Source organism: Marmota marmota, unplaced genomic scaffold, assembly GCF_001458135.2.
Source record: "Marmota marmota marmota unplaced genomic scaffold, marMar, whole genome shotgun sequence".
NCBI lineage: Eukaryota > Metazoa > Chordata > Mammalia > Rodentia > Sciuridae > Marmota > Marmota marmota.
In genome coordinates this window covers 27828251-27844456 of record NW_025999842.1, presented here as the reverse complement: position 1 = coordinate 27844456, position 16206 = coordinate 27828251, and the positions used below count along the sequence as shown (strand labels likewise).

The 16206-nt window shown below is 35.5% G+C and overlaps 1 protein-coding gene across 3 annotated transcripts in view; it reads right to left on the bottom strand.

The window, feature by feature from the left end:
* Positions 1 to 16206, bottom strand: part of Afg1l (AFG1 like ATPase) — a 198995-nt gene that overhangs the window by 31556 nt on the left and 151233 nt on the right. For all 3 annotated transcript variants that reach the window (XM_048784887.1, XM_015499929.2, XM_048784924.1), the window contains 2 exons: positions 7969 to 8039; positions 7612 to 7712 (listed from right to left, as the gene is read on the bottom strand). In XM_048784887.1, coding sequence (XP_048640844.1) covers positions 7612 to 7712; positions 7969 to 8039 — 172 coding nt within the window. The remainder of the gene's footprint in view (positions 1 to 7611; positions 7713 to 7968; positions 8040 to 16206) is intronic.

The window sequence follows — 16206 nt, the reverse complement described above, 5'->3', positions numbered from 1 at the left end:
ATATATATATATATAATTCATTTATTTTTGGTACCAGGGATTAAGCTCAGGGGCACTCAACCACTGAGCCACATCCCCAGCCCTATTTTGTATTTTATTTAGAGACAGGGTCTCATAGAGCCTGTTGCTGAGGTTGGTTTCGAATTCACGATCCTCCTGCCTCAGCCTCCCAAACTGCTGGGATTATAGGTGTGTGCCACTGCACCCAGCAACTGATGCAATATAACTAAGATTAATAGATAGATGATGGCCAATACATATATGTAATGGACTTTCTTTCTTGAGGACTAAGAACAAAAGAAGAAAGCTAGCAAACAAGAAGTTGACAGTGAGCAATGTATATACCATGCATATGCATCAACTGATATATATTCTGCCCAGACTTTTTGCAAACACACCTGGCTACCTGTCATTATTTTTAAGACACAAAAAACAAACTGCTCTTGCAAATAGTTACTCATGAGCACTGTTATTGGTTGAGGAAACAATTTCCTGCAGGTGTAAAAATTATATTTCTCAATAAGGAAAATTCAGGTACAGCCAGTTTACTCATTAAGTCTTTAGAATTTAGCATTGGCTTGCTTTCTTTGAAAACGATTCTTTCATTTTTGGTTCACAAAATTTTAACCCTAAAGCAAATGGTTTTCAAACATTTTGGTCTTAAGACCCCCTTTATACTCTTAAAAGTTATTGAAGAATCCAAAGAGCCTTTATTTATGTGGCTTTCTTTCCTGATGTTTATTGTATTAGAAATTAAAACTGAGAAAAATTTAAAATCTTTATCCATTCACTTAAAGTAACAATGGTAAAACCATTATATTAAATCCATCATAACATAAATTTTTTATAAAAATAATAATATTTTCCAAAATGAAAGTAATAACTGTTTCACATTTTAAAAGTCACTTTAAGGGCTGGGGATAAAGCTTGGTTGGTAGAGCACTTGCCTTGCATGCACAAGGCCCCAGTACAACACACACACACACACACACACACACACACAAAATCGTTTTAATGTGTAGCATAATAGAAAACAGCTGGATTTTCATATCTGTTCCTACATTCAATTTATTGCAATTAAGTTGCTTTAGTTGAGGTAAATAAGAAAATCTGACCTTAGATATGCAGTTGGAAAATAAAAAAGTATTATATTAGCCCCACCAAATTAATTGCAGATATTCTTCTTTGATGTTTCATGAAAACTCAACAAGAAGTTTTTTTCCAAAGAGAACCCTAAGAAGAGGGAGGAAGATAGTAACCTTAGGATGGAAAAACCTAACAAATGATATCTCAGACAAGTCTGATGAAGGTTAACATCAGTGGTGATAAATTAACCGTATGATTCCTTGATGAAAATAGCACCTGAGCCTGGAATAGTGGCGCATGCCTATAATCCCAATGACACAGGAGGCTAAGGCAGGAAGATCTAAAGTTCAAGGTCAGCCTCAGCAATGTATCGAGACACTAAGCAATTTAGTGAGACCCTGTCTCAAAATAAAAATTTAAAAATGGGCTGGGAATACAGCTCAGTGGTAGAGTGCCTCTGGGTTCAAACCCCAGCATCAAACCCAGCATCAAAAGAAAGAAAATAGCATTTGACAACTGTGGTCTAATCCCAAAGACCCATGATTCTAGACTAATCACAAGAAAAATGTCAGACAAATTCCAAGTGAATCAACAAAATACCTGACTAGTACCCGTCAAAACTGCTAAGGTCACTAAAAATAAGAAAAATCTAAGAAACTTTCACACTCAAGAGAAGCTGAAAAAACATGATAAAGTAATATGAAGTCCTAGATGGGCCCCTGGGATAGAAAAAAGGATACAGGGCCAAACTTAATAATGTCTGAAAAGTATAGACTTTATATTAATAACCATGTATCAATATTGTTTCCTTAATTGTAACAAATGTACCATGCTGATATAAGATGTTAATAAGAAGGGAAATTAGATTTGGAAGCAGATAAAAACTCTTCACAATTTCTCAATAACTCCAAAACTGTTCTAAAAAAATAAAGTCTACTTAAAAATTTATAAAAACTTGACAAGAGGTAGTTTTGTGGAGTTTTCTGGTTTTTGTTTTGTTTTGTTTTGTTTTGTTTTTGATGTACTAGGGAATCAAACCTAGGGCCATGTTCATGCGAGGGAATTGCTCTACCACTGAGCTACATCTGCAGCCCAAGAGGTAGTTTTAAAATGTTAGTTGCAAAATAGAATCCAAAACAGTAACAGTATACTTCTTTTTTAAAATATATTTTTAGTTGTTGATAAACCTTTATTTTTTTTTTATTTATTCATATGTGTTGCTGAGAATCGAACCCAGTGCCTCACACATGCCAAGCAAGTGCGCTACCGCTAAGCCACAGCCCCAACCCAACAGTACACTTCTTTTTTTTTTTTAATATTTATTTTTCAGTTTTCGGCGGACACAACATCTTTGTTTGTATGTGGTCCTGAGGATCGAACCCAGGCCGCACGCATGCCAGGCAAGCGCGCTACCGCTTGAGCCACATCCCCAGCCCCCAGTATACTTCTTGAGTTGTTATATTCCACTAGTCTTTCTCACATTTCAAATGGTTCTTTTGTCCTGAGTGATTTTAAAGAGTATGAACTGGTTATTGGAAAACATTAATTTAATAAGTTAGACCTTTCAAATGTTAACACATTTAGTTATCTTATTATAAAAACACTGCATTTGTTAATATCACCATTAATGTCATCAGAAAAAAATATTTAAGAATTGGAAAGCTGCCAAATTTATGATGGAAGCAACAAGTTATCCAAAATTTTAGTTTTCATTTGTTTGCTCAAATTTTATCACTGGTAATAAATATTGTCAGTTGTTTTACTTGAAATGACAATCTTACTTCATTCATTTTTCAAGAAAATGTCTATCAAACATTGTAAGAAAATGTCTGCCAAAAACCAGTTTGTCTATCACTAAGTCTTTTAAGCAAAATGGTATCTTATGGGGTGGGCATGGGGGTAAGTGGCTAGTTCAGCTTGCAACTCAAAAGATTACAGACCTGAGTGCTTTTGCCCAAGACCTTCATTGTATTTGGCATAAGTGTTTCATTATAGGAATTTCCCATTTGTCACAAAGAATACTGAAAAAGGAATGTCACGTTGAGATTTAACAAAATTAATAGTTTTTACTGCTTTTTCAAGGATATACTTAAATGGAACTGGGTTTTTTGTTGTTGTTTTGTTGCTGTTGGTTTTTACTGTGAGTACATGGGCAATGAAGAATGCAATATGGTTTGCTGCCACAGTTTTTGGTTCACACTTGATTCAGCAGTGTCACCTAATGTTCCTTTAGCACCATTACTATAAATGTCACCACAGTGAAAAAGAAAAAGGCAAGAAGTGTCCTAGGATTCACATAGAGTTTGGACCTCAGAGACATCTGAAGTCAGGATCTCAGGAACCCCTCAAGGTCTATGAGCCACATTTTGAGAACCACTGGCTTAAGTAACTATAATTCTGACTTCTCCACTACCCTCTGATGAAGCCACATAATAAGGCCAAGGTAAGGAAGAAAGCCTGAAAGCTCACAGCATGTCCAGAGAGATGAATCAGCTTCATTTTTCTTTACTACAGCTCTCATACAGAGGGAATGGCAGGGAACAAAAAACACTCAAACATGCTTTCCTTTACCCACCCACACTTCTCTAATGCAGCACTTCACAATCTTTTTCATATCATGGCAGGGACAGAAAATAGTAACATTTTTATTAAAGAGTAAAAAGGATGAAAGCTGCCAAATGCTTACAGCCCCCATCCTGGAGGTACAGGTCAGACACAGCCTTCAGGAGGATGCAGGGGTCAATAGCTGTATTGATTCACAGTGGATAAGCAAAGGCATGTGGTTTGGACAGCTCTGTGCTCTGTGCTAACATTCTCAGCATAGAGGTGGGCTCTCAGGACTGGAGGGTGTCTGTTCCCCAGCCAGCTTCATGCTCCACAAAAGTCTCAAAGCTTAGCTTAGATGTAGAAATTCACAAAGTATCTGACTGGACTTCACAGCAGAATTTGAATTATTTTAATGATTTGAAGCAGAACTTGTCCAGAACATCTTCAGATATCATGTAGTGATTTAAAAAGAAAAACAACAACAAAAAAAAAAACTGGCCAGAATCTGGCTCCCAAATTACCAAGGAGTTCAAGCCTGGGCTTTGCCACTTACCAGCTGTGTAACCCTAGGAAAATAACATCTTGGCTCCTCAACGATACCTATTTTAAGTATTAAATAAATTAATACATAACAGTGCTTAGAATGCACTTGATGCATAGCTCTGTTAGCTATTATTATTATGAAGGTGCTATAGGGTTTCCTCATTGGAACTGCTTCTCTGAGCATGACAGCGATGAATTATAGACTTGTAAAAAAAAGAATCCCAGAGATACCAAGAAGCTAGATGGTAATCTAAAAGATTACAGACCCTAGAGACTGCATTTGGAACAGGGAAGAAAGAGACACATAAAAAGCAGAATGCCTAAGGTCTTTTGCCTTTGACTCACAGCAGGAACTTCTAGTTAAAATCTTCTTTTACCTTATTATGAAACTAATAGGTAAGTTTCTACCTAATATATTTAAAAGTCTAAGAACATATTAGTTTCTTCCTTGGAAAGAGCCATGGCTTAAAAATAATAATTACAAACTGTCTGCTCATTCATTCCTTGTCAAGGTCTTTTTCACCATGACATCAGTAGTGGACACTGAATGGATTTTGGGCTTCAAAAGCCTTCCAGAAGACCAACTTATGCAATCTAAAGCTGGGACCATCCCAGTCACACCACATGCCTATTTCTTTATCTTGGTATGAATGCAATATTTTCTTTACAGAATTTTTTTGGGCAAGTATTTACCCTGGCTCATAAGATCATTATAATTAATTAACAGTTTTAGGCCACATCTGAAGTTGAATGATTTCAAGGGTCCTCTTCACATAAGTTTTCAATATCTGGATTGTCAGAATTATAAGGCTGCAAAGAAATGCAAAATCACTGTAACAAGAAGACAGTCCCAAATGAACTGACCACTTAAAAATTTAGCCTTTCCTCAAACACCGCTCATAGCTTAATACTGGGAACTAACCCTAACGCTCATGTGAGTGTCTTTTGTTGATTATTCAGAGGTGGTCGATATAGTAAACATCTGATAATTATAATGTAGATAAAGGGCAAATCTATGGATGCAAAAGTCACTGATTAGGATCTGTCTAACCTGAAGAAGAAAAAAATCAACAGAGATAATGACACCATGAAAACTTCAAAAGAAAAACACAATGAGGGGGGTGGCTAGGGGAAGAATAGAGTTATTTTAGATTAGGTAGAGGGGAATGAAGGGAGGGGAGGGGGCATGGGGATAGGAAAGATAGTAGAATGAATCAGACATTATTACCCTATGTACATATGTAACTATAGGACTGGTGTGATTCTACATAATGTACAACCAGAAGAATGAAAAATTATACTCCATTATATATGATGTATAACTAATTAAAACAAAACATTTTTTAAAAAGAAAACAATTAATTCAAATAGTCATAAAGTTAAAGGATTTCAAGAAAATGGATGAAATCCTTAAATGTCTTTATAAAAATGATTTTCTGTGTGACTGAACAACCAAACCATGAAGAGTTTATCACCCTAGAATTTGTCAAGAAAGTTATGCCAAAAATAAACACAAATTCGTTCACTGTTTATTCTAAGAGTTTAATTCATAGCTATTAAAAATCCACATTTTGTCAAATAAAATAAAAGCGACTTATTTTTACAAGTCTTATTTTCATTTTTCAAGATGAAATCCCAATTAACCTTCTTCCCATCACCATCATACAGTAAACAGACAATGAAGATTTTGGTTCTAGGTAGCCTTTTTTTGGATGGTAAGTTTCCTGAAAGAATATAACAGTCTCCTGAGCATATAAAAAACAATACAGAGAAATGCTCAGTATTTGCTCCAAGAGAGCACCCTTGCACCCTCCTGTCCTTTCCTTTTTTAGGGGGGGTGGTGGTGTGGAGGTAAACCAGGGATTGAAACCAGGGTACTGTACCACTGAGCCACATCCCCAGCCCTTTTTATTTTTTATTTTGAGACAGAATCTCATTAAGTCGCTTAGGACCTAAGTTGCTGAGGCTGGCTTTGAACTTGCAATCCTCTTGCCTCAGCTTCCTGAGTCACCTGCACCACTGGCCTGGCCCCTCTTGTCCTTTCCTTCTCCTCAGTGGGGTGCCTTTCTGCAGTCGGAAAGTATCTTTTGAATGCACAAGATTCCGCTCAAGTGCATTTCTCACTGGTAAAGTGAGTAAAACCTGAACGAAGACTTTGAAAGAATTTTGTCTGAAGTTACTAGGTTATTAGGACCTTAATGAGACAAGTCCAGTAGAAGTCTGAAGAGTCTATATCAGCCAGAATGGGATTGCTAACAGAGACTAGTGTTACCACTCTGTCAAAGGATCCTAATTGATCACAAACTTCATTGGTTCTGAAGTGCTAAATGACTGTAGATTGGATTCATCTCTCTGGTTTAAATATTACTTTTGGTTAGAAGTAATTAAGTCATTAATTTTCAAGAAGAGTACTCATAAAATGGCTGGTAGGTATAAATAAGTACTTTCTATTTCCTCTTACTGGCAAACTCTTCTTTAGTTACTTAAAAGTCTAAATAAATCAGAGGCCAACTGGAGTGATAATTTCTAAATGTCAGTTAAGGAGTTATACTTAAAGTTATATCTAATTTGGATTTGTTTCTCTCAAGATTTTCATGAGTAAACACACTAAATATCCACTGAATACTGAGAATTCCAGAATTTTGAAAAGCCAGAATTCATATCATATCTAAAATGAATCTGCAAAATCTTCCTTTTTTTTTTCTTTGCAGTACTGACTCAAGGGCACTCTATCACTGAACTACATCCCTAGCCCATTTTATTTTTTATTTTGAGACAAGGACTCAGTAAATTGCTGAGGCTGGCCTTGAACTTGTGACCCTCCTGCCTCAGTCTCCCAAGTTGCTGGGATTAAAGTGAGTACCACCAGGACCGGTGAAGTCTTTCTTACCTGAATGTATGTATATGCATGTATTTTATTTGTGGAATGTGTTATTTCTGACATAGTAGAGATATCACAGTTTTAGAAATTCACTTTCTTTGACCCTGGCCTAAAAAAAAGGTCAGATATGATGGTATAGCAAATGAGCAATGGGTATAAGAATGAGAATTCTTTATGTCACGTTTTGTAGAACAAGGTGATATTACTCCATCTTTCTTTTTCCCACATATTAACTTCACTTTGAATTTTTAAAAAATCCCTCATGTGCGACTTTTACAAAATAGTCCTAAACTGATTTTATTTTTGCTCTCAGCAACAGTTGGCAGTTCTCTCTGCATTTCTAATTTTGCTTTAGAGCCCCTCTAAGAGCAAATTTCATGCCAACATCTATAAAAAGCACATGGAAAATATAGATGAGTATTTCCCTTAATGAGACTTTAAAAACAGTTCTGACTCTGTGAATAGTATTTTAAAATCTGAAAGAGGCAGAGGAAAACATGAAGTATTTTAACATGTGAAAAGGCCAATGAGTCTGGACGTGCCTGGATACTTACTCTCTCACACAGCTCTTCAAATGTGCAGTCGGCAACGGTTCCACAGGCTTTATTCAGCCGCAGCTCTCTGCCTTGCACTTTTAGAATCCTTGGTCTAGTTACTATGGGAACATGAACAAAGACTCAATCTTGTCTGGATAATTACTATAAAATTCATCTCTTACAGATAGGAAATGCATAGCTTGATGAATAATAGCACATGATTCAACACATAAATTAGACAAAATGCTGATACAATGACTGCCACTTGAGCGTGGCATCAACCCATATACAGCAATGGAACTTATTAATTGGTCAGTGGAGATTGGGCATTGTGTTCTAAATGTATTCTCTTTCAAGAGAAATTAACTTACGTACAATCATTTTGTTTCTGAGCCAGCTCATCAAACAACTTATCCATGACAGCCTCCACATCAGCTTCACTTGTGCTACAGTGAAAAGAATAATAGAATATGAAATTAATAACACTTGAAGCCAACATCAAACAGCTGCCTGAGCCTGCTTAGCTTTTTGCCCATAAAAAAAGAGAACAGGATGTTATGCTCTAAATACAAACATTAGATTTAGAATACACTTAAAAGCAGAGAATATTAACTCTCAGGTAGATGATTCTGCCTTATTTGCATACACTGAAAGACTTCTGTGCTTCTAGCTGTTTCCAGTAATGAGACGATACAGGCAGAGTAAATCCATTAATACTATGTGTACACAATGAGAAGAAAGCTTCTGGCTCTCTCTTGCATGCAAAACAAGAGCAAATAGACAAGGCAGTCAAGCATCTAGCAAAGTATCCTTTGAAATCTCTAGTGAGAGGGTACATGTGAAATTAAATATTGAAGCTGCTTTAAAAAAAAAAAAAAAAGAAAAATCAAGTCAAGCTACTGACTGTGAGGATCAAGCATCCAGAGTTAAATTACTAGCTTCAAAATACCAACTTGATCTACACATCAATAACTTTATCAGACTTCTAGTATAAGGACAATTACAGACCACAGTTTCTCTCAAAAGTGTCCTTTTTGGAAATTCCAGAAAAAAACTCTCTCTGTGATGCCCACCATCACAGCTACTTATGAAGTTAGTCTCATCACACAATCTTTTGTATTCTAATTAGAAATCACCATATGGTTTAGGGAACACATATATAGAAATGTGATAATGCTGTGGCCTTTTTTTCCTCTCACATTTTTTTAAATGAGTTGATAAATTAACAGTCAATAAAATAATATAACTGCTAGAAGAAAGAAACTGTTCAAAAAAACACTTCAAGTGAAAATGTAAGTTTTACTCCAATTCTACATACAAATATAGACAGGATGACCTGCCAATATGTTTAATTTTGACAGGCAAATCACTCTTAACTAGTTCTGAAAGCAACTGAACTAGATTCTGGATATGTACTTTAATAAAGTCTTACTGAAAATTAATACAAGAGGTTATCTTTTCTTTAGACTAAGTTTAAATTAGAGAAAATCATTCTCCCTGGGGATACTTACCAGGTGGCTGGCATTTTACACATAAACAACTGATTCTTCAACTGTTCTAGAGCAAATTTCTTTAAAATGCAGCAAGCACGTTATCATTATGAAGGGTTTGGAATTACTATATTCCAAGTAGTAACTACTTCACCACAAAAGATCTTAAAAATATTTGCAATGGTTAACTTTGTAATACTATTTGAATTTCATGAAGTTTTGTATTAACAATTGAATAAGCTACATTAAAATAATAAAATGACACTTCAGAAAAAGTGACTATAGACAAAAATTAATTTAAATGTATCAAGAAATTTTATAAGCTAATGGCAACATCAATGCCCATGAAATCTCATGTATGTTTTTAGATATCACTTGTAATCATTCCACCTTGCAATGAGAATGTTCACAAACACAACTATTTAAAAAGTGATCTACTTTTTAAGGATTATGGATAGGAGAGAGTTATGTCAGTCACCCAGAATGTTTGCTGGCTTTTAGAAGTTAACCTCTCCTTGGGTTGGGCATAGTGGTGTGTGCATACAATCCCAGCAATATGGGAAGCTGAGGAAGGAGGATCCCAAGTTTGAGATCAGTCTCAGTAACTTGGTGAGAATCTGTCTCAAAATAAAATAAAAATGACTGAGGATATAGCTCAGTTGTAGAATGCCAGTATCACACATACAAAAAGTTAACCTTTCCTTAGGATAGCCATGAATTCTGAAAAATAACTAAGACAGATGACGGGCTTCCAAATACCTATTTGGTGAATAAACAACAATAGCTTACAAACTTCCTCAATGGTGATCTCTTACCCTTTGTTCTAATATAATAAAATATTAAAATGTGGCTCAATAGAATATCTTCAGACCATATCCTCTAAGTCTGTGAATTTACTAAAATAAAATCTGTGAATTTACTATGTGATTTCACAAACTGTGAAATTTTATATAAAATAACAAAATTATTTTATTGTAACAGTGTCTTATAAAAATTCTATAATACTACCAAAAGTCACTTAGACTTTACAAAATACAAACTAAAAAAATATTGGTGTTGGGGCTATGGCTGTGGCTCAGTGGTAGAGCACTTGCCTTGCACACATGAGACAATGGGTTCGATCCTCAGCACCACATACAATAAATTAAATTTAAAAAAATAAAGATATTGTGTCTATCTACAACAAAAAATTAAATATTGGTGTTAAGTAGCCTAAAAAACAGTTTATAGAAGCAGTTTATGTCATTTATGACTGTTAACAATGTATGCCAACTTGTACTTGGCCTCAAGGGAGTAAGTAAGCAACTGAACTAAAGTTCTACTGCTCTGGAGGATGGGACCCCATCTTCATATAGTCTGAAAAGCAGAAAGGGCTAATGTATGCTTTGGACTTTTGTAGATGTGTCTAGATTGATATAAAATAAAAAAGGATACCATGAAAGAAATCCTTGTGAGAAATATGTATTCAAAATTCCTTAACAAATAACTTGTAAGAAAATACTATTCTGGCTGGGCACAGTGGTGCATGCCTGCAATCCCAGGGGCTCGGGATGCTGAGGCCAGAGGATTGCAGGTTCAAAGCCAGCCTCAGCAACTTTGCAAGGTCCTAAGAAACTTAGTGAATCCCTGTCTTTAAATAAAAATATAAAGAAGGGCTGGGGATGTGGTTCAGTGGCACCAAAAAAAAAAAAAGAAGAAGAAGAAGAAGAAGACACTATTTTTCTCACCCTCCCCTTTCTCCACTCAGACTTCAGGTTTTTCTACTTAAGGAGATATAGCAATTGGAGTTCATTAAATTTATTTTAAGGATAAGAATTAGAAAAGTAAAGAAGAAAAAATTCAATTTCCTGTCTATACAGTATAAAGGATTTGGAGTTTCCCTTCTTATACATTTCATATCCAGTTTAAACATCTTTGGGTATGTTTTGTACTTCTAGTAAAAATTTTAGGTGATTCTGGTCTATTTCAGTGTATCAAAAGAGAATGGCAAAAGCTATCATTTGTTGAACAAAAATCCCATAGCAGTTAATTTATGTACACTATCCCAACCTTACAGAAGAGAATACTGAGACTCAGATAATTCATTTATCTAATCTGAATACAAAAGAATATAAATTTTCTGTAAAACAGAAAGAATTATAAATAAAATAAACCAGGCAGTACCAAATTGGGAACAGTAGCAATATTTAAGGCAAATGATTAATAATACTATCAATGTATTTAAAAATTCCTGCAGATTAAAAAAAAATGTTGAATACACCATCAGAAAAACTGTTAAAGGACTTGAACAGGCAAACTGCATAAAAAGATTGCTCAATGGTCAAGAAACAGATGTAAAATCATTTATTCTTACTAGTAATAATGAATGCAAAGAAAAATCATGAGCTGCCACTCTTCTACCAAAACTGGCAGAGATAAGGAAAAAGATAAAATATCCTGTAGCAAACATAGGTTGGCGGAGGGAGAGAGGACAACAACTCTTATGTTGCAAGGAATGTAAAACTGGTACAGGATTTCAGGGTAACCAGATAAACTGTAATAAAAGCACTAAACACACACATATCGTTAACACCTGGCTATTCCAACATAGGGATTTCACCTACGGAATAATAATAGTTAACTACTTGAAGAAGGTTCACTGTAACATTGCTTCTAACATCACAAAAGTGGAAAAGAACCTAAATATCCAGTGAATGGGATTTTTGGTTAAGTGCATTTGAATACACCCATACAATGGAATATTATGCAGTTTTTGAGCAACTTTTGCCTCTTGTCCTAGCATTGCAATTAAGACACAAAGTTAATAGCTAAAAGTGCTTCCTAGAGAGAACTGCCAATGAGCCACCAATAACTGGGTCTACACTCATGCCCTCATCGTTATACTGGCAGCCCTACTTCAATCATCACCCATCCTCCGCCACCTTCTCTCCTTCCCCACACCACAAGGGTCTTTATAAGGGGGCCACTGGCCTTTGTGTTCAGCTTTTGTGATGTCTTTTCCCTTCCTTCCCCTTGAGAGAGAAGATGATTTGCCTTCCCCAAAGACAAGTTAGAGAGGAAAGGGTATCTGAGATAATCACTTGGAAAAATCAGGAGAGCCCAGAAGAAGCAGACTGGCATTGATTCCTTAGTTGGAAGAGCAGGTTAAAAAGTCAGAAATCTAGGCTGGGGTTGTGGCTCAGTGGTAGGGTGTTTGCCTCACATGTGTGAGGCACTGGGTTCTATTCTCAGCACCACATAAAAATAAATGAATAACATAAAGGTCCATCAACAATTTTAAAATGTTTGTTTTTTTTTTTTAATTGTAAGGTGAGTCAGGGTGCTGGGCCCAAATGAAGCAAGCCAGTTCGCAACAAAGACCGTTTCAAAGGTTTGGTGCTACCAGACACATCTGAAAGTCCGGCTGGAAAGGGAGGCATTGTTTGAAAATAAGGCAATAGCGGTTCCTTTGATTCCTTTCCTCTACTGGTACAACAAGATTCCTAATCCAATTCTAGTCGAGCAGAAACTGGTAAGTTTACCAGCTGGGTAAATTTTAACAATTAAGAAAGGGGGTAAGGGTCTAAGGTTGTGGCTCAGCGGTTAAGCGCTCAACTGGCACGTTCGAGGACCTGGGTTCGGTCCTCAACATCACATAAAAATAAAAATAAAATAAAGGCATTGTGTCCAACTGCAACTAAAAAATAAATATTAAAAAAAAAGAAAGGGGGTGAGGACTTGGCTTGTAGCTCAATGGTAGAGTACTTGCCTAGCACATGTGAGGCACTGGGTTCAATCCTCAGTACTGCATATAAATAAATAAAGGTATTGTGTCCATCTACAACTAAAAATATTTTTTTAAAGAAAATAAAAGGGGCAAGGGCAGGTATGGTGGTGCACACCTATAATCCCAGCTACTTGGGAGGCTGAGGCAGGAGGATTGCAAGTAGGAGGCCAACTTCAGCAACTAAATGAGACCCTGTCTCAAAATTAAAACTTTAAGGCTCAGGTTGTAGCTCACTGGTAGAGTGCCTCTGGATTCAGTCCATAGTACTGCAAAATAAATAAAAACAAAGCAGGGGAGATAGCATACAGAAATCCTACATCTTTTACAATGAAACCAACTGCCCTTACCTCTTCAGTATCTAGGACACTACCAGTGAAGTGTCTATCCCAGGAAAGAGAAAGAAAGATTTACCTCTGGAGGAAACTGAATAGCCAAAAGACTTGGCAGGTATTGCTAGTGGGGTTCTCTAATGGAAAAATCTGATTAGCCACCTTAGCACCTTGCAGTGAAGCCTAACCAATCATTAAAACCCTGCTTATACACACACAACTTCTAATCAGTTTTTTAATACCTAATTTATAAGTATGAATGGATGGCTAAGTTTTTTCCCCAGGGATTTAAGGAAAATTTTTAGGAAAAAAGACAAAGATACAGAAAAAAAAAAAAAAGGTCTTTGGAAAGAAGCAAAGAAAAAGACCACAGAAAGCAAAAGGAAAACATATACTCTCAAAAATGCCTAGAAAGAAGAAGAAATTGTATCCATAAAACAAACAAGGATACTGCGGTCAAGTGAATAACTAGGACATAGGAAAAAGCTCTGACTAGAGCTCTCAGTCAAAAATTCAGGAAAAGAACTAGAAGAGAATGTTGAAATTTTTGTAAAATAGAGCAAAAAAGATGGAAAATAGAAGAGAAAATAAAATTAGAGGATCAACATCTAACTACAAGGAGTTCCAAAGAATATGGGGAAAGAAAAGTAGGAAAGAATAAAAAAATCAAATGTCCTAGAATTGAAAGCTATTACTTTCTAAGTTGGCAGGATCCAATGAATGAGCTAGCACAAAGAATGGAAAAGAAAAATAAATTTTAAAAAACATTAAAAAGCTCCATTCCAAGATATTTTATATACATATATGTGTGTGTGTGTGTGTGTGTGTGTGTGTGTGTGTGTATATATATATATATATATATATATATATATATATATATATAATAATCATGCAATATCAGGAAAACTAAAAATTTCAAGAGGAAAAAACAAGTCAAACATTAAGCGTCAAGAAACAAATTCACATCAAACTTTCCAAAAGCCATAATAGAAACTTGAAATAATAGTGTCTAGGGCTGGGGTTGTGGATCAGCGATAGAACGTTCGCCTCGCACGTGTGAGACCCTGGGTTCAATCTTCAGCACCACATAAAAAATAAATAAGTGAAATAAAGGTATTGTGTCCAACTACAACTAAAAGATAAATATTTAAAAAAAAATAGTGTCTAAAACATTTTAAGGGAACTTTATTATTAAATTACACATTCTGAGTCAAATGATTAATCAAATAAAACAAATATATTTTCAAAATTATAAAAAAAGATATTTTCAGACATGTGAGAACTCAAAAAATATATTCCCTTTGTTCGTTTTCCAGGATATACTTGAGGGCTTGCTTTCAGAGTGAGGAACAACAGTGTGGGCAGTACTGCTTAGGGTGGCTAAAACTCCAATAAAAACCTGCAGTCCTCTGGCATGAAGAACTAGAGAAGAGTTAGGGGCAACCATTCAGTTGGAAAGTTGGGGAATCCTAGAAAATGTGTTTCCAAATTCCCAGTAGATATTACTATAGGAAAATGCCTTTCATTTTGAACTGACTGGTGGAGTTATTAAGTGTGAATCCTAAAACATTTTCACTTTGAATGTAAAGTACATATTGCTTCATATAAGCTTATTTTCCTTATTAACATGTGCCTGGCTTCTCCTTTTTAAAAACTGAATGACTGATTTGCAGTCGTGGAGATTGAGCTCAAGACCTTGAGTGGCTTGGCAAGTGCTATACCTCTGAGCTATAACCCAGCCCTGCCTGACTTATTTTATTCAATATTTATGCTTCTGAGTTTCATCTATATTGATGTGTGTAAAAGTAGTTTGTTTATTGTTGATGTACTGTATTCTATTGTATGAAAATATCACAATTTGTTATCATTTTCCTGTTGATGAGCACATTCATCTGCAAGAGCTGCCACCACAATATACCACATACTGAATGGCTTAAACAACAGAACTTGATTTTCACACAGTTCCAGAGGCTAGAAGTCCAAGCTCAAGGTACAGCAGAAGTGGTTGCTCCTAAGGCCTCTCTCCTTTGCTTGCAGATGGCCATCATCTTGCTGTGTCCTCATATGGCCTTTCTACCATGTATGCATGTCTTTGCTCAAATTTCCTCTTCTTATAAGGACACAAGTTATATTAGGTTAGGGCCCATCCTAAAGACCTCATTTAGCCTTAATTAACTCTTTAAAAGATCAAATACAAGCACATTAGGATTAGGGCTTAAACTTGGGAATTTTGGGGGGATACAACACAATTCAATCCATAACAATGAGTATTTGCATAATAAACACTTTGGTGCTCCTGTGAATATTCTAGTACATCCCATGTGGCAAACTTATGCATACACGCCTGTAGGGTATAAAGCAAGAAACAGAATTGCTGCTCATAGGATTCACCTATGTTCAGCTCAGTAGATACTGCCAAACAGTTTTCCAGAGTGGTTTCAGCAATTTATACTCTGACTGGCAGTGTACAATAAGTTCCACTTGTTCTATATCCTTGCCAACATCTAACATTTTCCATCTCTTTCCATTTTAGGATTTTGGTGGGTGTATTATAAATAACTTCAACATAAGTTGCCTCAAATTATTTTGAACATAGATGGGGCATAAAATACAAATATAATTTAATTGATAAAATGTTAATCCAGAAACATTTTCTTAACAAAATGTCTTTATACATAAAATTTGAAAATCCATTTTTCAAAACATCTAAGATCTCTTGACATTTTTAAGGTAGGAAGTTTAAAGAATACAACTTTATGGTAAACATTTCAGCCAGAGAAAATGCCTTTAACTCAAAACAGGAAAAGAAAATATAGTACACCATTTATAATGAAGAAAAGCTGGAGTAACAGCAGTGAACCTGTATTCTAGGACCCTCTTGTAAGTCCGGTAGTGAAATCATTTTAAAAGATAACATTATCTCACATTAAAAAATCTACACTCATATATAATCATGACTGTCAAGCTCTAAAAAGGGACTAGGATCAGCTGGTTTAAACAAACAAACAAACAAAAAAATCAAGCATTG